Source organism: Cataglyphis hispanica, chromosome 8 (genome assembly GCF_021464435.1).
Source record: "Cataglyphis hispanica isolate Lineage 1 chromosome 8, ULB_Chis1_1.0, whole genome shotgun sequence".
NCBI lineage: Eukaryota > Metazoa > Arthropoda > Insecta > Hymenoptera > Formicidae > Cataglyphis > Cataglyphis hispanica.
Genome location: NC_065961.1, coordinates 5,356,402 through 5,379,943, shown reverse-complemented (window position 1 = coordinate 5,379,943; position 23,542 = coordinate 5,356,402). Strand labels below are relative to the sequence as shown.

The 23,542-nt window shown below is 25.7% G+C and overlaps 1 protein-coding gene across 1 annotated transcript; it reads right to left on the bottom strand.

The window, feature by feature from the left end:
• Window positions 1-130: 130 nt before the first annotated feature.
• LOC126851640 (uncharacterized) lies at window positions 131-20,034 on the bottom strand. The gene is made up of 15 exons (XM_050595791.1): window positions 19,860-20,034; window positions 9,732-9,891; window positions 8,709-8,863; window positions 8,435-8,612; window positions 8,080-8,209; window positions 7,853-7,973; window positions 7,214-7,339; window positions 6,781-6,841; window positions 2,752-2,898; window positions 2,062-2,216; window positions 1,560-1,737; window positions 1,197-1,326; window positions 949-1,075; window positions 690-815; window positions 131-376 (listed from the first exon to the last, which is right to left on the bottom strand). Exons 1-15 carry the CDS (start codon window positions 19,874-19,876, stop codon window positions 307-309), a joined length of 1,881 nt encoding a protein of 626 aa, XP_050451748.1. The 5' UTR covers window positions 19,877-20,034; the 3' UTR covers window positions 131-306.
• Window positions 20,035-23,542: the final 3,508 nt, after the last annotated feature.

The window sequence follows — 23,542 nt, the reverse complement described above, 5'->3', positions numbered from 1 at the left end:
ATTATATATTTTAAAAATAATTATATATATATTTATTATCTTACTTATGAACATTAATAAATTTTTTATAAGTAGTGGAATGTAACACACATATTATAACGATAAGATAGAAACAAAAATAAATACAAAATAGGATAAATACAATATATAATAAAATAGAAAATACAATATAATGAAATACAATATAATAACATATAATAATATACGAAAAATTGATATAATTGTATCACATATGGTTTCTTTTTTTTTCTTTTTCATAAATCTTTAAAAATTTGATGATTTACAATTATACCATTTTCATATTAATTAACTTTCTGGTTCTACACCAGTGTCTAAAAAATCTCTTATTCTGTCTTGTGCCTTTTCAGGTAACAATCTGAAAAAATTAAATTATATTGTAAATAGTCTCTATATATTTTAATACATATTTAAAATAATTCAAAATATAATTGCAAATTGTAGGATATATTTTAATTTATTATATTAATAAATTATATAAATTTTTATTATACATACTACATACACGCACACATAATAAAAATAAATTTTTATTTTTATATTGAAAATTTAATGCAGTTGTCGACTTTAAGACAAATGTGGTATATTAAATACTGCACAATTCATGCTTTCTCATATTTTTCACATACAGATTTACAAATATATCATTATAAATATTAGATTTTAGTTACCTAATGAATGCAATGCTTAATGACCAAAATGAAGGTACAGAAAAATTGTTTATGTTTCGCCGTTGAGCACTAATTATTTGTGCAGCTACATATTTTGGCATATTTAATGGCATAAAGTTCGAAAGCCTGGAAGAAAGATGATACAAAAATATTCATTGCTTAGAAATCATCATTCAGAAATAAGCGAGGGGGTTTTTTACATTTGCGATTGCAATATTGCATATGCTCGTTTGTTGTATTAATTTTGTCTTAAACTTACGATTTATTTATTTTTGGATTTTTGCAAAGTCCCGTATCTGACATGTAAGGATAAATGGTAGAGAATTGGATTAAAGATTTTCCCTGGCTAGATATTCGTAATTCGTTCTTAAGCGTTTCCATAAGACCTAAAAAGTAAACGCTTGTGAAAGCAACAAATTTTTCCAAATTGTTAATTATTTCGAATGAAATTATTGAAGAAGAAAATGGCTTATAACGTCTAAGTATAAAATCATAAAAAAAAATTACCTCTGACTGCAAATTTTGTAGCGCTATAAGGCACTAAATAAGGAATCCCTACAAGTCCTGCTAATGACGAGAGTGCAACAATATGACCATGATTTTTTTCAATCATGCTTGGTAGAAATGCTTCTAACATCTGAAAACAATATGAATATTAATTCGCGAAGACGAATAATATATATGTCCATCTTATATATTTTTCATGTTTTTTAAATATAAGCAACGATATCATATTAAATTTCGTTATGATATAAAATTTCCGAGTACTATAATTATATTATCTGAAAATAATATAAAGCGAAAATAATATTTTTTTAAAAGCGAAAAACTAATTTAATATTCATACACGATCATAACTTCAATTCTTACCCAAATATGTGCTAGTATATTGATATCAAAGACTCGTCTGATCTGATCGCTTGTATAATTCAGGAATGTGTGACATGGCATTATACCAGCATTATTAATTAAAATAGTTACGTCACCGATTTCTTGTTTTATTAATTTAGCTATCTTGAAAACTTGTTCTCTTTTAGATACATCACATCTGTAGAAAAAATTAATTAGTCTTGATCATACGACATTAATTATATGTATATCATATGATATAAAAATTATAATATAATGGCATTATTCTACTGATGTCAGCTGAATTTATATTGAATGATATTTGGACGTAATATGATGTAATATTTTACATTATCTATGACGTGCAAGTTAATAAATGAAATGTTTGTCATATAACAAATAAACTATTGGCTCCATATTCTGCCAAGTTAAAGCAATTTTGATCATTGTAAACAAAAATAATGACCAGATCCTTTGATCATGATATGTGAGAAATAAGTAACGCTATAAGAGAACAACATACTGGTACGCATAAACCGGACTTTTTTCAATTTCCTTGATTTCATTTGCTACCTTCTCATTTAATTGTTGATTTACATCTAAACACACAACTGCCGCACCTAAATGTGCGTATTGAATCGCCAACTCTCTGCCTATACCGTGACCAGCACCTGTTATCTATTGCATTAAAATATACGTATAGAATATAAAAAAATGAGACTAATTACTATGCACATGATAAAATTTTTGTATTTTCAATTTGTATAATGTAATATCATAAATATATAATGTGATATCTTAGGAATGTTTATTCATTATTAATTACGCATCGAATTTGATATCAGAAGCGCAAAGTCGTACGAGTTTTTTTTTTTTTTTTTAATAATTGTTTCTTATTTTTATCTTTTTAATATTGCATTTTTTGAACAAACTTTTTTTATTTGTAGCGGTAAATATGGTTTAAGATCACTTAAAAAAAATTTTTTTTTGCAATTGCACATATACAATATAATGATACAATATAATATAATGAAAGAACGATAGCATATCGAAATTTTTTTTAGTAACTAATATTAATTGTGTGATTGTAGATAAATAGATAAATGAATATATTCACACTATTCGCAATATTTTTGCATTTTTTTTGTCAATTTCTTTCTTTGATTACGCGAATTTTTAATCTATATCACACATACACACATTTTGTACATACCAAAACAATTTCACCAACCACACTTTTTTCCTGTAATCCAAATAATTTGTGACATATGCTCTCACAGATGTAGTAAAGAATTTGCAGAAGAAGTTGTAATATTTTTGTCAAAATATATATAATCTCGTATAAGATAATCATGGTGAACTGTAAAAAATTAATAATTTCTTTATACGGATATATCCCGATTAATTGAAGTTATTCAAATTTTAGAAGCTATGATAGATAATTTATTGAACGATGTTTTTAAAATATATATTTCGAAACAGTTTTATCTTTAATTTTATAATTTATAAATCTCTCTAAATAGAGATATGTATATTATTAGAAGTTTTATAAATAACTTTGAATACTTCTAAAAATATTATTTTCCAGACATACTTTTGTAAAACTTTTTGTTTGTTTCGATGAATATTATTAATTTTCTTTTAAAGTTTTTATTTACAATTTATTTATATATCCGGTGTAAAAGATCAAAAGTTTAAAGTTAAGAGATCAAAGTTTTATAAAATGATTTTTATGTCACATTTTCACAAAAATATGTAATTTGCAAAAATATTGAACAAATATAAAATTAATTATGTATATCTCCAAAAATACTCAACATTTAACAAAATATTTCAAATTAAATTTATTCTATTTTAAAAAATAGAGAGATATTTTCAAATTTTAGAAACATTTTATTTGAAATAAAACTGTTGACTACGGTCTCACTGTTGATTTCTTTTTTGGAATAGACTAATTTTAATATAAAGTATCTTTTTTAACATGTTTTACTTACTTACCGTTACTTTTGAAGATATATACGTAACAAGGTCAATAGAAATTATGGAAATAATACACAACTGGTTTAAATCGGATATAAAAAAAATTTACGTATTGTTGCCGAAAAGTTAAACGATTTCCTAGCTATATGAAACAGAGGCAAAAGAAGATATTTTAAATAATATAATTTTTATAAACGGAATGTTTAGAAAGCAAGCGTATGAAGAAAACTAAGAACTGAATACGTGTATGATAAGCTCGGCTATATTTATCTAATTATAGTGTTCATAATAATCGATTGGCTAGTTGAAGGTTGTTTTATCGTGTACTTGTTTAAATTTTTTTCCGTTCTAGTCAGTCGAAGTCGAGTTAATCTTTACAAGTAAAAATGAAGGTGAGCTTTCTCGTTAACACTCACTGGCGAATGTCCAGAATAAACTATCGCTCTCGTAGACTCGCTTCCAATCTTAAAGAGGATACGCCTTACGTTACGTTTCTACATATTTATAAAAACTTGATTGCTCAATCTCTTGAATAACTCTCATTATTCTAAATAGTCGTAGTATTATAGACGCATGAATTTAAAAAAAAGAAATTGCTTGAGGAATATTACCTAGGAAGTAACAATATAAATGTGTATTAGAAATTTAAAAGGAATAGGAATTAAAATATATATTCGAAATTATATAATTATATAAAATAATTATATAAAATATACATTCGAATTTTAAAATAACGATTTTGTTTTATATATATATATATATATATATATATATATATATATATATATATATATTGTGAAAGTTGCGTACTGAATTCTAAAACAATGATATTGAGTTATATAATTTGTCAAAGCTGAATATAACACATTATATCAATTTTATAAAGAGATTTTTTTTTAAATATTATTTTTTGAATTGATTTACTCTAAAAAAAAACTATAAGAAGATAGTAAAACAAAATAAAATAGTAAAAATATTTTTAATTGAGTTATATCGTCATTTATTCATTTTACTATTTTATTTATAATTTTATTTATTATTTTATTTACTAATTTATTTTTATTACAATTATTTATAATTTATTTAATGTTTTCAAAAAAAGAAAATTTTTAATATCATAACTATGTTTTATATTCTTTTATCAAAATAAAAAAAGTTCACATTTCTAATATATGATTAGCTAAGAATTATATTTTCATTCTTTTATATTAGACGTGAAATAGAAATAGATCTTATTTTTGCTGTGTTATATTTTCTAGCGATCAAATTTAATACAAAAAAATGAGTATTATAATTATAGAAATAGAAATTATAAAAGGAAATAATTTTTAATTCTTTTATAGTGAAATCTTTATTTATGTAATTACTTAACAGTTATTACTAAACAGTTGTCATCTTTTATTTTTATATTTCTAATATTTTGAAATTTAATTTATTTGACAAATAACACAGTGTAATAGAAATATAATAGATATAATTAGACAACAAATTAGATATAAATTCGGATCTCGAGCAGCATTTGTATTGATGAATATTGTATCGAAATTGTGACTGCAGTTTTGATACAATAAATTTCCTTAAAGTATGTGCGTACAATATGGATATGTTATATGTATATATAATTGACTTTTTATATATTTTTTATCTTCGTTTTTTTACTTTTTATAGATTGAAATTTAAATACGCCAAGTTATTAATCTTCTGAAAGGCAAGCTTATATTATTGATAGGAAATACGCATTATATTATCGTATATGCAGCTCACAATTAGCAATTTACAAGCAATTTTATACACATAATGTATATTATATTATATTATATTACGCTCTATCATAATGATATGAATTACTAATATATATATATATATATATATATGTATGCGTGTGTGTGTGTGTGTGTGTGTGTGTGTGTGTGTGTGTTATAAGTAACTTATTAAATAACAATACACACAAATGTGAGCAGTAATATTCGGAAAATTATTGAATTAGTTTTATGAATAATAGACTATGCGCGATTTATATCATTACGTGTATATCATATTTTGGTCATTAATTTCACAGAACGAAATATTATTGTTTACGAACTAATGTATACGCTCATATGATTAGAAAATGATAAAGCATTTTTATGCAGTTTCTTTCGAAATACATTTTGCAAAAGATTTACTTATAGTACGTATGTTATTATAAAACATCTACACTTGCGCGTTTACACACATTATCTCTGTTTACAATAATTAATTATTTACTTTATTAATTAATACTTCATTAATTAATTAAAATAATTATTTTTACTCACATGTGTACGATACGTTCAAAAAGTTCCAAGACCGAGTTTTTTTTATGTATTAATACTATCTCTCGATCAATACTAGAATTAGGTAGAACCAATCTTTTGACATTTCTCATATTTTTTCATTGCATTATGTGCATTAGTTTCTTAATAATGCACATTAAAAGATTGCTTGTTTATTTTGCATTGTCCCAATTTCAAGAATGAAGCTAGAACAGGCCGCAATTAAATTTTGCTTCAAAAACAGTGACGAAAGCATATTAAATGATGGAAAAATGTACCGATTGCCTTAATTGTGCAAGAGTATTTCTGTGATTTAACCGATTCCAAGAAAGCCATTCACTCGAAGACTAGAAAAGAAAGGAGTCTCTCTCGACAAGTATCATCACAGACTATATCATCACGACTAACAATAATACAATTACGACCGTACGCTTTTCGCATCATTTTATATGTTTCCATTGCCGTTTTTTCATTTTTAAAGCAAAATTTAATTGCAATCTATTGTTTCATTCTTGAAATCGTCACAAATGCAAAACGAACAAGCTACCTTTCAATGTGCATTAATAAAAAACTATTGCACATAATGCAATGAAAAAATGTCAAAAAGTTGCCATCATTTAGTTCCAGTATTAATTGAGAGATAGTAGCCATTAAAAAAAAATCAATCTTGGAACTTTTTGCACGTACCATGTATAATAATAAAAGTATCGAAAAAAGAAAGAAAGACAATTAAATATCTTACCGTCTTATTTTAAACGTATTAATAATATAGAAATCGTTGGCAATTTTGACTTATATTTTATCTTATAAAAAATGTGATAACATAAAAGATTTTATGTATAATAGTATAAAAAATTTTATTTACTTTTTTTTGTATTTATATATATATATATATATATATATATATATAATACAAAAAAAAAATATATATATATATGAGCGTTTCTTGCTGTTAACTGTTAACTCGCCACCTCGACGCCGCTGTCTATGAAGTCCATTATGCTGTGTAAAGCATTGTCGGGATACATTCTGAAATGAAAATATTTATATACTCGACACTTGACGCTTTTTTTATCTTTATTTATCTAATTATTTGCTTAGGAAACTGTGACAGATATATTAACGAAAATTGACACTCGCAATATAATATGAAAAAATTTGATATAATAACGATTATTGAACATGTCTGATTGCTCATTAAATAAATACAATAATATATGTATATCTCTTTTTTTTCTCTCTTTGTCTACAGATATATCGGTTTATTTTTGACGGTCTTTTTTATGTCATCAACTATGATTTCAAATATTAATGCATCGAAATATTTTTTACGTTGATACTTTCTTTACCTTGTTAGAATCTTTATACATTCAAAGATTTTGTAAGGAAGATTTTGATTACCTTAGGACTTTGCTCAATGACAGCCACAGTGAAGGCACAGATCTCTCTCGATAGTCGCATCTCTGCGCATGGATTATTTCTGAAGCTGTTTGCCCCGGTGAAACCAACGGCATGGCATTCGGAAACCTGTTGAAATTAGAATATTTATTGATAATATCGATAATAAAAAAAAATTAAAAACTTCATGCTATTTTAAATTTTACTGCAAATGCTAAAGAAAAAGTGCGTGTGGTCTTAACGTGTACGATCTAAAATAAACTGTAGTGAATTTATTTTACGTCATACGTATGTTCCGTACATTTTTTCTATTTGATAAGAAAATCGCGATAGCTCACCTCGCATCCAAAAATTTAGTCTGCATGTAAAAAGTATAGCTAATTATAGTGATATGTACATAATTATACTCTTGTGCGTATTCACATGTAATCTCTCATTGTGATTTATAAATATATCACGAAAGATCTAATTTTACAAATCACTCTTGCATATAATTATTTGTTGCAATACGTAATAGTACATATAGTACTATTATCAACAATAATATAATTACATGTCGTGTGTATATTACAAAACATTCTTTATGAGTACATTCTTTGTATGTATATGTACGTTTCGCTCGTATGTACGTCTTACTCTTACTTTAGTTTTGGTTTCTTGCAAAGTCCGGTGTCTACCATGTACGGATAAATGGTTGTGAATTTGATTAAAGATTTCCCTTTGCTAGATATTCGTAATTCCTCGCTCATCGATTCCATTAGACCTGCAATATTTGCATAACAAAGTTAAGAATGCGCAGTCTCTCTGCTTTACATACATGAGCATGTTTACGTATAAAGTGCGATATTAAAATTATACGATTCGCTCACCTCTTACTGCGAATTTTGAAGCGCAATAAGGAACTAAATTCGGTAAGCCACCAAGTCCTGCCAATGACGAGAGTGCAACAATGTGGCCATGATTTTTTTCGATCATGCTTGGTAGAAACGCTTGCAACATCTGAAAATAATGGAAATAGTAGAACACTGTAGATAGTGTATCTTGCAGATAAAAGAATATTTTACATAGTATTATATATATATATATATATATATATATATATATATATATATATATATAACAATTAGATTATTTCTTTCAAAAGACAGCACATGTTTAAAGGCCGTTTATTTGTACATGTATATTTAATTAATTTTCATATGTTTATAGCTCTTAATAATTTACCCAGATGTGGGCCAGCACATTAATGTCGAAGATCCGTCTAATTTCGTCGGTCGTGTGATCAAGGAAAGCGTGGCAGGGCATTATACCAGCATTGTTAATCAGGATAGTAACGTCACCGACTTCCTTTTTGACTCTCTCGGCTACGCTAAGGACCTGTTCCCTCTTCGATACGTCGCATCTATGAAATAAAGATGCTTCTGTTAGAATTTGATCGAATTTTAATTTCAGCGCTTCGCGAGAAGCGTCTCAATCTAATCTTATAAACAATACGTACTGATATGCATAAACTGAATTACTGCCCGTTTTTTTTATCTCGTTTAACGTTTCCTCATTTGTTTGCTGATTCAAATCCCAACATATCACGGTTGCGCCAAGTGATGCGTAACGGAAAGCCAACTCCTTTCCGATACCATGACCTGTGCCTGTTACCTGCATAAGTAGAAAAAAAAATGTACATGATTATTTATAATTTATATATATCTTTTCAAAATAATCATTATGCTTTTCAGAGGCAAAGATAATGTTAAATCTCATATTTTATTTTAATACGCAAATGATATTAATTTGTCTTTATTAGAATTTGTCTTAAAATTGTTTTTGAAGAAGTGAAACATGTAAAAAGTAAAAACTATGTAATATATTTTTTGCAACAAACGCGTTAATTATGTATATATTATTCAGAGAAAATCACCTAATTACGAGCGAACTTATAAATAATAATTATAAATTTGTATTTATAATTATATTATAATATTATAATTATATTATAGTATTATAATTACATTATTATATAATAATTTATATTATAATTTATAATTATATTTATTTTTATTTTTATTATAATTTGTTGTTCATATTAAAAAACATTATTTTAAACGTTATTTTAGAATATTTTAGAATATTTATAGAACGAATATTTATAGAACGAATTTATTCTTGAATAAATTATGACATGATTGCAATTTGTTCTATTCTAAACGAAACGATAAATATGAATTTATATGCTCACTATAAAAGCTTCTAACGTAAAAGTAAAGAAAATAACAATGTTTAAAATATAGTATTAATAGTAATTCATCATCAATACATCATTATCTATGCGCATATAAATTGCAATAATTGCGTTTTATTTCTGTATTTGGCGTAGAAATAATTCTTTTAAATTACTAGAATTTTTTGCATGTCTAGTGCAGTATGTATATATATATATATATATATATATATATATATATATATATATATAATATGCAAATATAGTTTTAATATCAGTAATGCACATTGTAAACACGATACATACTAGAACGATCTCACCGGCTACACTCTTTTCTTCTGTTGGAACAAAAAATTTGTACACGCTCTCGCAGATGTAATATAAGATCTTTAAAATAAGCAGCAAGACATCCGCCAGAACTAACGCACCATTATATGCCTTTACCATGGTTATCTGATATATCGATCTGCAAAATTAAGGAGAAAATTTTGGTTATAATTTATATTATTAATAATATTGAATAATCTTTTAAATAAATTATAATAAAATTATTTAATAAATTATTTTTTGCAGAAAATAATTTATTAAAAAAGTTATTCATAGAACTCATAATAAACTTTACGTTTGTAGAGACAGAAAAGGAAGAGAGAAATCTTGTGAATATCAACATATGTATTTTAAATAAATTGACAAAGAAATTTTTGCAAATTATATATAAAAGAAATCTGATGTATCAACGAGGTCATATTTCAACAGAATACGCAATAGAACAACATAAATTGCTCTCAACGTTATAATATTCCCGGCGACTATTATTCTCTTTTTATAGTGTTGATACTTTTCATAATATCCTCAAGAATTAACATATGATTGACAGGTAACGATTAATCATCATAGTGTGATTGCTATTATTCTAATCTTCATTAATTTTTATACATTAAAATGGAATGAATAAGAAAATATTTTAATTGGTATGTCGTTTGTTTTCTCATAGAGGGAACTTTGTTTTATTTTTATTTCTCAATATAAAGAGAATAATAATTTATATTAATTGCAGCTAAAACTTTAAGAACTAGTAATTTATTAAGAAATGTTTTTATTATGAATATAGAATTTCAGTTTTTGTATGTGCTAAGATAATAAAATATTTACATATAAAATACATATATAACACATCGAAAACTCATCAAAATCGGAGGGAAACACTTTCATCCCTTCCCTTGTTGTAAAGAATCGAAAGATTAATGTAGCATCATTAATTTATTTATTTTATTTATTTGTAGGAACAATAAAATGGTATAATACTTCTTTTTACTCATATCATAAAAATTGATTTTTTTTTTGGAAGGGAAGAATCTTGAGACAATTTTTCCAAAATAACCGAGTTTATTTTTCTCCCGCGCGAATATGATAGCTCTATAAATCAATTTAAACTAGGTAACAAGAATCTATCGTAATATACGTCTACATTGTGTTATATAATACTCGTACTGCGCAAAAAGAACATTAGTTATAGTAACGAGTTGCAAATCATAAAATCATATTTTGATAGGAATATAACATATAATTATTTCGAGATTATGTCTCTCTGCATTAGATTATCATAAATTATGGATTAATTTATATATCAATCTTCTTTCTATTATTAGAGTGATAATATAATACTTTGTCATGATTAATATTACGTTATTATTCAGAGATTGTCTGTAGAGATAGTGAATAGTGTTTTTATTTTTTTATTAGTTTTTTTTTATATTATTAAAACAGCACATGTGATTAATAGCTTTGTTGATATTAATGATTCCCGAACTTCTGAATGAAAATAGATTGTTTTATTGTAACTTACATTTTGAAGCTGGAAACCAGAACGATATTACAAAATTTAGCCGTCGACCTTTGTTAATGAATTATTTTCTAAGCTTCTTTTATTTATCTAAATAATGCAAAAGTTTTAGAAATATTAGATGAACAAATGCATTGGACCTTCTATCTTGTTGGAAGGAACTAGGTTACTGCAGCAATTGTGAGTATATACTGACATATACTGATTACATGTTACATATCGTGATACACGAACGCATGGTATGAGCTCATTATTGTATCTAGCATCTCTATTCTGCATACTTATTAATTATGTTTATGATTTCTTTTTTGTAATATTTAATCGTACTTTTTATCTCATTATATAAAGAGATATAAATATATAAATACTTATTTATGCATTTCGAAGAGTATATTTTTACATGCAATTTATATTCGTCACGTTGTACTGTGTTGTTCAAAAAATTTTGATCATTAAACAAGTAATCAAATGCAATAAATATTTAAAGTAATTAAATGAATTTTTATGTACTTACTATGTTCGATAATTTTACATTATATGCTATTAATAACGTCTTTTTAATCAAGATTAATTTTAAAAATTGGTATTAACACGTTCTTTGAAGCTTCAGAAATGCGGAAAAAGAGATTAATCACGCGATCTCGCAAATGTTTCAAAATACAAGGCCACACGTTTGAGTGACAAAAAGTTTGTTAATATTTAATGAAAAGTATATATAAGAAACGTGTCAGAATTTTAATTTTCTGTCAACAAGTTCATTCAGATAAATATAATAATATTTTTTTTGTTAAGCAGATTGATAAATATATTCTACATATACGCTAATAAAAATGTTATATTATATATATAACTAATATATCAGATATATATAATATACATATTTAATTATTTATTATTTTTCTCATAAGAGAGATAAATATTTATACTGCATCTTATATAAATATTTGTTATGCATAATAATATTATGCATATATTAATATATTAATAAAGATAGTTTTAATTTAATTCTTGAGTAGATTTTATGATAAATGACATTATCGTTCTTTTTATATTTTTCTTATTATACATGGCAAATAAAATGCAGTATATAAATATCTCTTTTGTCAAAAATAATTTGTATTAATTATAAAAGTATATATTAAATATTAAGCTTCTTATCCAAAAAGTATAATAAAAAATTGAAGCTGTTATAAAACAAATAATAAAAAATAATTTATACTATACTTTTTTTCATGATTTAATTTATCAAAAAAATTCTTTCAAGTAATCTTCAGGTTGTTCCCCAGAGATAATTAATATGTGTGAAAACGACTCTTTTTATATTGCCGTGATAAGTATTTTGAATCATAATCTGACAACGTGTTTCGTACAAATCCTGCCGACGGCAGTTCAGAACCACATTTTATGCAATCTTGACCGTGAAGGTAACGAATCGAATGGTTTCCATTCCCCCTCCAGACGCAAATTCTTTGTCGGGTCTGCGAATATCAGAGCCTGTTTGGACCAGACACAGAATTATTTGAGAGAACATTTTTCTCTCGCATCAAAGAGAGTAGCCTTACCCTCTTTTATTTTTCCTTGATCTTTTTCTTTCCAATTCGATGTACAGTTTTCTTTACAAATTTGGATGATTCTTATAAAATGGTCATTAGTTGAACGTTCATTTAGCTATGGTCTAAAGAATTTGTACAAAACATGTTATTCGGTTATAATTTTAAGATCACTACAGTATAAAAAGGGGTATTTCCATATACATTAATTATCTAGGAAACAATCTGAAGATTATTATCCAAAAGGATCTTTTTCATAAATCAGATCGCGAAAAAAAAAAATAATATAATAATATAAATTATTTTTTATTCTATTTATTTATAAGATATTTAATTTTTTATTATGCGTTTTGAATAAGAAGTATAATATTTAATATACTTTTATAATTAATACAAATTATTTTTAAGACACACACACATATACACACGCACATACACAAGAGATATATTTATATATTGTATATTAAGTTTAAATTAAATCTCGAATATCAAGAATAGAATCTTTTATATGATTTATAGGAAGAATTAATTTTTTTCATTATTATACGATAAAAATAATTATTAATAGTTATAAAAATAGTCTGGCTAATATATTACAATAGAGATTTATATGCAGTGAAAAATTGAAGACTTTGAATGCCGCTAATTTTGTTCAAAAGTTTTTTAAAGTTTTTAAAATTTGGAATATTTATAATGTCCGATTAATTTATAAAGTTACCTCATAAAATCATATATTTTAAATTTCTCTCGTTGCACACTATCTGTAGACTGTATTACAAAGCATCTACAATTACATTAGCGTGAAATATAAAACGGATACAGAGAAAAATTATGATATACACTTGCATATGCTTGTCTTATAAAATTTACGATAAACTTTCGAAGCATATTTTTAACAGAATATAAAACCTATTTTTGACTGCGAACATTTTATTAAATTTGATGTTTTAGTGCTTTAATACAATAGAATATTTTTTACAAAAGAATTTTTATTTTTTGAATTAAAGTCAGGGACAAGATGATCAGATAATGAATTTTTTTAAATAATTAACACACGATTTTAAATATCTGTTTGATATTTAATATTTTTTTTTTGAACGAAATTTATATTTTTGAATACTTAACGAACTTTCAACACAGATCATATTTTTATAATTTTAATTTCTTTATAACACATATGATTGATTTATTAATTTTACATTTGATTTGCTTTTAATTGCGTTAATGACATCATTGATTTAATAATATGTTATTTTATCTTGTTTTTTTTTTTTTTTTGAACACAAATAATTATTGTACGTTCTACGTTGTTTATGAAAGAAAAAACTACTAGTATCGTGTCTTCTGACGTGTCTTCTGATGTATTTGAATAATCTGAATTCAGAGATTTCATTGTAAATTGAAGTTTTGCTCTTAGCATTGAAAATCAATAAAAATATTTAATTTTACTTAATTTGCATAATTTATTTAATGATAAAGAAACTATATTTATATAAAATATATTTTATTTAAAAAAAATATATATGTATATATATATTATTTTAAAATATTTTTAATTTTTTAAAAATATTTATTTATTATTAATATTTTTAAAATATTTTTAATAAAATTGTAATTTATTTTTGATTATTGAGAAATATTAAGAATTAAAAAAAATGTTATTACTTTCCAATAAAGAGTATATTCATAACTAAAGTTGATTATCAGAATGATAGAAATTGATTGACAAGTAGAGAGGACGGATTCAAAGAACAGAGTTGCGCATGCTGTTTATAACTCACATCTTGCATAGTTCTTCTCTTGCAACACATCTGCTTGCGTTCGTTTGAATCATTAAAGACGAACAAGTTGATCATAATTTCTTGTAAGAACAAGTTTAACATGACTAGTATAAGAGTATCAAAAATGCGAAATAATCGGCAAATTTTTTGATATCACCAGGGATTAATCTCATTCAAAATTAAGTTTTATTTTAGCGTTCAATAAAAAGGAATCAAAATTTTCTATATCTCGAATAGAGGTCATTCCCTCATTCTTGCTGCTCACTCCTTCACTTTTCCCTCTCGCGCGAAAACGAAAACTTTTCAAATTACGTTCAGATACTCACTGATACTCTCAGATCTGCCTTTAGGTAGAACACCGAAGACAATGCGGATGAACTTGGATAAGTTACGAACTGTCGCCGTTTGTGTACGGATCGCGACTAAACTGCGTTCGACTATAGAGCTTCTCTGACCGCTACCACCACGAATTTTCCATCACTACCACAATCGCGACAGCTGGTTGGCGCGCGAGCGTGAGCCATCGGCCTTTGCCAGAGATGTCTGACTATAAGACGACCGCAACCATTATCAACGTGCAGTGGAAACGTCTATTAAAGCGAAGCCGTCTCTGGACGGATGGGTGGCTGGGTGGGTGGATGATCGTTCGGTACGCGTTTGTACTTCCGCCAGTAGAGCATCGTTATAAGAGCTGGGGTAGCTAGAGAGCTCGAAGGAAAAATTATGGCTCGCAGAAAAATTGAAGTCGCAATGTAAATATTTCTTTCTCTCGAATATTGATCTGAAACCCCTGGGAGATCAGCGTGACATTAAACCGCGCGAGTTCTCCGTAAAGTTCATCGAGCAACGCGACTATTTATGTCATGGTTTATTGAGATGTTGGGTGAGAAGAAGAGAGACGAAGGATCTCCCTCTTTCTCTCTCTCTCGGAGAGCTGCTCTTTAAATAGAAAAGCAATCGCACGATTCAATCTCCATTTTTGTAAAGATTACTGTGAATTGTTGATTTAGAATTCTATCAGCTGATTACAATGACGTTTTTTTTTTCAGGGTTATCAAGTTGCTCTTCAAGAATTCAAAGTGAATGTTTGGAGAGCAGCTTCGATGCTACGGTCGTTGTGGAAAAACATATAGTTACTTTCTAAGAGTTTATTTCAGAGGGTAGAGATTTTAATATCATCTTTAATATGCATGTCAAGTCTTATAGATGCACTTATAGATGTATATTTGGAGAAATTTCCGGAGGGAGCTTGAATCTTAAGGAAGGAAACCAATGTAGCAGCTAAAAAAAGGCTATTTTTATTTTTTTCTGAAAAATAATTGTTTTTTTTTCGTATCATTTTATTAACATCGCAAAATACATAATTTAAACTACTTTTTGTGAAATTTTTGAAAATGTATTTTGTGATGTTAATAATGTAATTTGAAAAACAATTATTTACTAGACAAAAATCTTTAAATAGCCTTTTATTAGCGGTTACTTTGGTGTCTCCCCTCAAGGCGGTTCACAATATTGGCTATTGTAGCTATAAATATTAATATTTTTTAAAAATTTAATTACTAAAGATTTAATAAAAAGTAGTTAAAATTATGTACTTTTATTTAATTATGTAATATCAATAACATTATTTGAAAAAAAAAAATTGTTTATTAGAAAAAAATCCTTTAAAATATTTTCTTTAATCATTCTACTGATTTTTTTCCTTAAACATCATACTTTCGCTGACATCGGAATGCATCTTTTTTTTTTGCGAAAACTTGAACGAAATTACGAGATCTCCCGCCGGATTTACGCGCGATTCCTCGTGATTCGAACGCTCGCCAACGGATTGCCTTTCAGGAGCGTTTGCGCAATTTCACTTTCGTTTTACAATGTGCGAGTCGGCTGCGAGCCGGCTGTTCCAACGGAACGAGATCCGCACGCCCGGATGCATTTTACGGCGGGCACGTCGAATAACGCTATCGTGTAACCCGTCAACCTTTTGAGTAACATGTATACATTTTGTATAAAATTAATTCATGGATAAAATTGAAAAATTCGCCGATTATTTTGTATTTTTATTTTTCTTAACTGGTCAAACTGGTTCTTTCAAGGAATTACAATCTCTCTTATTTTTGTACTATACGTTTTATTTATATACAATATATGCGACCTATCTAAAATAAAAATAATTAATGATATGTGTGATCCTTGCGATAAATTTTTAACTTCTTAAATATCTTTGATGATGAAGGAGAACTTGAAGAATATACAATTGTGAGACCAGTATGTATAATTTTTTTAGAGCTTATCTTTTTACAATCGTAGAGTACACTTGAATATTGTACTTTCGTCTCTCATTAAAATTCTACCGAAGTCCAGCCCATATATCTTTCATATAACTTTTTTATCTTACTTGATAAACAATGATAAGGTAAAAAAGATGCATAGATATATAGAAATATGTGTTTTTTCGAGAATACGTAAATTTCTAAGATTGTTGCATAAATGTTATTGATGCAAATACAAAGTACGAGAGAATATAAAAATATGCTTCTTTGTCATTCGAAAAATAAGTTATTGCTTACATTTTGCTTAATTTATGTACTTGCAAAAGAGTTGTTTAACGTATACTACGCAGAAGAAATTTTTTTACTTATTTTTTTAACCTCTCACACTGCAGCTAAATTGAGCGAAGTGAGCAATAACAAAGTTATCATGTCGTGACTTTTCAAAATAAAATAATTCTTGCAAACTTAAGTTCAAAGTGCATAGATAAAATCTTACTTTTAGAAATTCAATTTAAATCTTTATAAACATGTTTGCATAAAATATTTAATTAAAAAAAAATAAATATATAAATAGTGATGTAAGTAATTAAAATGCCTGGAAAATTAGAATACATTGACAAAGATAAGTTTTATTATTTTGCCTTCTTCTCTATGAATTTTAAACATTTGGAGAAGACTTGCATTGAGAAAAAAAAAATAAATACTTTTTAAATTAAATTGATTATTATTAAATTTAATACGACATATTAAATCTAACATGATGTATTTGACTTAAGTACTTAAATATTTCAATAAAAAAAAAAAATTATATTAAGTTGAGTGCATATAATCAACTCAACAATTTTTTTTTCTTAGTGAATATGATTAAATTCAGGTTTTTTGTTATTTTTACATTGTATATATGCATTGAGTTTTATCAATGAATTTTAATTGCTATGGCGCTAATTATGTAAAAGTCAAATTAAAGTTATAAATATTCTTGCAATTTAATAATCTTACAAATTTTTGTAATCATTTTGAAATTAAATTAAATGATTAATGATTAATAACAATATAAAAAAGGCTTTAAATTTATAAATTTGTCAAAGTAAATATTTAATGAGATATTCGTCGAGAATAAAGATTTGCAATATTAAAAAATATTTTAATTTTAAGATGATTACAATTTGTAAAATCATTGAATTTAATCATTTAAATAATAAAAAACGGTTACATAAAAAGCAAATAAGTATTAACTCACATCTGGATCTTATTTGCTTTTTATGTAATTTTTTATTATTTAAATGATTAAATTCAATGATTTTACAAATTGTAATCATCTTAAAATTAAAATATTTTTTAATATTGCAAATCTTTATTCTCGACGAATATCTCATTAAATATTTACTTTGACAAATTTATAAATTATAATATTAGATATTTTATATTTTTTACTTTTAAGTTGAAAATTGCATAACTTTGTAACATTGAAATTTGAAATGCGATAATGCGCTTAAATTTATAAGCATAAAAATATTCATAAATTTTCATGATGTATATACGTGGCATATATTAGCATGTATATTATACATTAAATAATAATCTGGGAAGAATTGTAGAGATGTTTGAATTACGAGTATTTCATGATGAATTACCGGTTCAAGAATCACGCTTAGATTTTATATATAAAGTTGACGGATTTATTTAATATAATAAAATTATTGTCTTGAGATATTCCTAAGAAACGTTTATGACAAGATACAAAGTTCACGCATTATAAAATAAATTAATGAATTAAATCTTTTTATTAGATATACGCGATAATGGCTCACATATATGTATACATATATACATTTGTATAATAATAAATCTGTCAATTTTATCATTTACATATTAATCTTTATCTTAAGATGTGGTTGACGTTTATAACTATTATATATTCATATCGATCGATTGCTATGAATTTATTATTTTATTTTATTTTATTTTTCTTAAAAGATGGGAAGCTTATTACGATACTAATATTGCACCACATATATATACACATATATTTTTTTTTTCAAAATTATATGTTTGCTTATTAGGATACAGCGTTGGGCTCATATGAGTCATATTTTAAATAAGAAAAGATCGTTTTACACAAATATGTAGAATAAAAACAAAACTGTAGCATTCCACTGCACTCCACTGTTATTAAACTGATAAGATCTGATCACACCGCGAGTGACTAAGAATCAGGCTGCGATTGACTGACAATGAGAATTATATCTCAACCAGTTGATCGCGATTGATGGGTATTGTGCAAGCTATATGTACATACATATTTACTAAAAATGCTGGTAGATGGGTCAGATATATAGAAGTAAACGGTTAAAAGGAGTTGAATTTTTTTTTATTAAATTGCAAGATGTCAATTTTGTATTTATTGACCTAAGAATCTAAGTATATATTTCTATTCTTCGTGATGCGTGGTTTATAATTAAATAGAGCAACTCGACAATTAATAAATTTGTAATTTATAACGACACTTTTTAATTGTCATATTATCTTTTTTGTTTTTATAGATTTTTTATAATTTTTTTTTTTGGTTTTGATTGATTTTATTTTAATTATAAATTAAAAATTAAGTAGAATAGATTAAAAGTATATATATATATATATATATATATATATATATATATATATATACACTCTATTTTATTCTATTCTACTTACATAAATATCCGAGTTTGATTGACATATGTCTTTTTTGTATTAATAATTTTTGTATTAATTATTAAAAATTTTAAAACATAATTGTGTAAACGAGTATTAGGAATAGATAAATTATTTTCTAAAATAAAAAATAATTGTACTGAATTGATAAATCAAAAAATATCAATCAATCAATGTCATTGATATATAACAATATATCAGTGCTAAATTCGTTCTCTTGTTATCTTTATGCGCGTACGTGTTATATAATGAATAGTTATTAATTAAGATTTTATACAGTGATAAAAATTACTTACACGTTATCACTTGACATAGCAATGATATTATGATCTGTTCTAGCGAATTTTAGTTTCTCAAAGCAACGTGACACAGAATATACATGACACACAATTCTGATAAATGTGATATTATGTAATATTAAATGTAATATTATTAATGTCGAACAATATGTATTACAATGTTTGTCGATCTGTTCGGTACTGATGGGATATCACTCTGGCAGCGAGTCGTAAGTCCAAATGATAAGTTATATTTGTCTTGCGATAATGAGAATGATTTCTTGATATTAATTCTCAATATACGTATGTATACACAAACTTATAAAAAGACACACACACCGCCAAAATTTTAAAACGTTACATTTATGATAACTGATATGCTTTTCAGAATTGGTTTTAAATACAAATTTTAATGCTTTAATAATTATTATTTAGAGGCTATTGGTTGATTTAAAGCTATTTATATGTTATTTATTATGATTATAATAAATGTCAATATTTAATAATTATATAAATAATCAATATAAATAATATATATCAATATAAATATAAATAATTAATATTTAAAAATTAATAAATTGCAATAACGCATATATCTTTTCATATATTATTTAATATGACATCGCGTGTTTAAATATTACATAATTTGACTGAATATTTTTTAATATTGTATCTATTCTCTTACATAAGAGATACATCACAAGCGACCATCTCGGGACAGTATTCCAATTTATTGATTTCCTTCGGTCGTAACATTTATCGATCGATAACTGCGCATTCAGTCTTTGTATATGCAATGTAAATCTCTGACTAGAACGTAAGATAATATATTTTCTACGTATGTCTTTCAATCTGTTTGGAGAATCATATTTTGCGGGAAACTATCATTAGTTGATCGTGAGATAAAAACATGCTTTTTATTAATAACATGTTTGACTTAAAAATTAAAGCATGCGTACGATGTTTGCTTTAATTAAATTCTTTCAGAAAATCTGTGAGACATAAAAAAATCGCAGAATTTTTCGAAACAAATTCTTCTCTAAAAACAATTTGGAATAATTTATAATGTATTTTAATAAATATATAATGTATTTTTATTTTTATTATGTATTTTTATTTTTAAAGTAAAAGAGAGTTTAGAAAAAAATATTAACAATGAAATTTATTAGAAAAGTATAAAACTATTAGATGTATGATAATTGCAGTATTGATATTAGCGCAATAAAAAAAGTTACGCCAATAATATTTCTTTTTAGTAATGAAAGTAATAGTTATTACATATTTTCTTTTTAATCCATGAGGGATTAATTTAGCGCGAGATTACTATGTTTCGACTTTTCTCTTTTTTGCTTTCGCTTTATATTATTAATTATTTATTTTATACTATTCTTTATTGCTCTATTATTGTATACTCTGTTATGATTTCTGAGAAACTTGCAAAACAAAATGAAAGGCAGACGAATGTAGTAGCTGTGATAAACCGTGTTATTTCGCAAACTTTTATAATCCGAGACTGATTGTAAGTTCTTTTCTCGGAATACTAATTAAGTCAAGTATGTAGCCTCAAAATAAATACAGATAAAATATAATATAGATGATCATTTTTAGAGATGAAGTTCTTCATCAAAACATTTTTTTTTTCTCTTCTTTATGAAGATTCTTCATAAAGATTAAAACAAACTTAAAAAAAGTTCTCATTTATCATTACAATATTGAAATTTATAATTCGGCTTCAGACACAAAACATGCAAATGAGAAACATTGTGATAAGTTGTAAAACCTAATGAATAAAGCATTGATAATCCGACATTAGGCCATATATTCTTGTTTCCAAACATTTTGAAAGGGAAAAAGAGAGAGGGAGAAGAAAGACTTTGAATTATTTTCTTTTTTTATCTTGCATACATTACAGATACTCACAACTGTGTATTGTAAAGAAAAAAGAGAAGAAAAAGAATCTGACGTCTTGTTTCTCTTCTTTTCCATAAAATTGACTCATGAACATAATTAGAGATATATGTGTCTTTCCATATCTAATTATGCAATGTTTCTACAAATTTATGGAAATAATAGATAGATTTAGCAATATCTTTTTGCGAAATTTTTATTGCATGAAAACAATGTTGTTTAAATTTATTATTCTGGCTTCATTTTCATTCGCGTATTATATATGAATCTCTCAACATTTCGTACAATAAGAAATATTATTCAAAATGCATATAAATTCTTTATAATTTATAATTCAAACATATAAAGTGTTAATTATTATGCATTTGATCTTTATAAAAATTCCTGCCTCTTTTTAATTCTTGATTTTTTTTTTGATAGTTATATTTCTCATACATGCAAAACACCTTGATATTTTATAATTGCATACATATTTTGTTATGACATTTTATTTATTATAATTCCATATATCTTTGTTTTAACTTATAAGCTAAGATTTTTTTTATTATTTTAAAACTCGCATACGTTTATGTATTTTGATATATAAAAGAAAATCTCTCTCTTTCTCTCTCTCTCTCTCTCTTTCTTCTTATAATTTCTAAAATATATTTATTTAAGAGAAAAGATTTGAATTAATTAATTAGTTTGAATTTTTATGACTTCTTGAATTATAGAACTTACATCGTAATATATCGCATTGTCCTCGAAGCTCGAAGGGCATCTCGATTTTACGATAGTGCCCTTGCACTACCATATGTTAACATATGTTCGTTGACGTCCGATCAATTTACACTTTATATATAAGTTGCAAAAGAAGGAAGTCACTTATAGACTTGCTTTTAACCCATGCACTACGTAATACAATCAATCGAAACGAACAGCAGTCCATTGACCGGTCCTGTGTCGTTTCTATGAATAGTGGAATCGATATAGGGTTCACGAACTCTTTCCCGCACAAAAGAATGAAGATGCGTTCTCAGACGAGGACGACTATGTTTGAAAGATGAAGGATTATCGGTGTATGCAAGAAAAACAGATGGCCTTACGCAATATTTTGTAAATAATCTCGAGTTGTGCAGGAATATATAAATTCGCGTGGCAGACATTATGATAGAAACGTAAATAAGAGCCACTCAAGTATTTAATTATTTTTAGATACGTATGTTTTTAATATTTATATTTTTGTTAGATAAGGAAGATTTATTATACTTGCAAGGGAGATACTCTTGAAAGATTATTATTCTTAAAATTTATTTAGTAAAAGATCTTTAATTAATAAAGATTTACTTAATATTAAGAATTGTTTAGCTATGAAAAATAAATCTAATATTATTATATCTTACAATATTATTATATATTATATTATATAGGTAATATCATAATAACAATAATTTATTTATAAAAATAAATTAAATTAAATATCTTGACTAAATTTTTCAAAACCTTTGCTTTCTCCATATATTTTTATTCTTACACAAATTTTTATAAAGAGTTTCTACGAGATATATTATTGATTCTGAGTACTAAAGATTAATTTAAAAAATGAAAGTTGTAACAAGATTCATTAGCTCAGTTGGTTAGAAGCGTCGTTTTATAAAAATAACGAAGGACGAGGGTTCGATTCCCTCATGGACTAAATATTTTGCCTTTCTCTTTTACACAATGTATTCGCACAGAATATACTTGATATGATTTTCGCAGGTGAATGGCAGAGTTGTAGAGAAAATGCTGTCACGGCTAGATGCTTGTAAGAA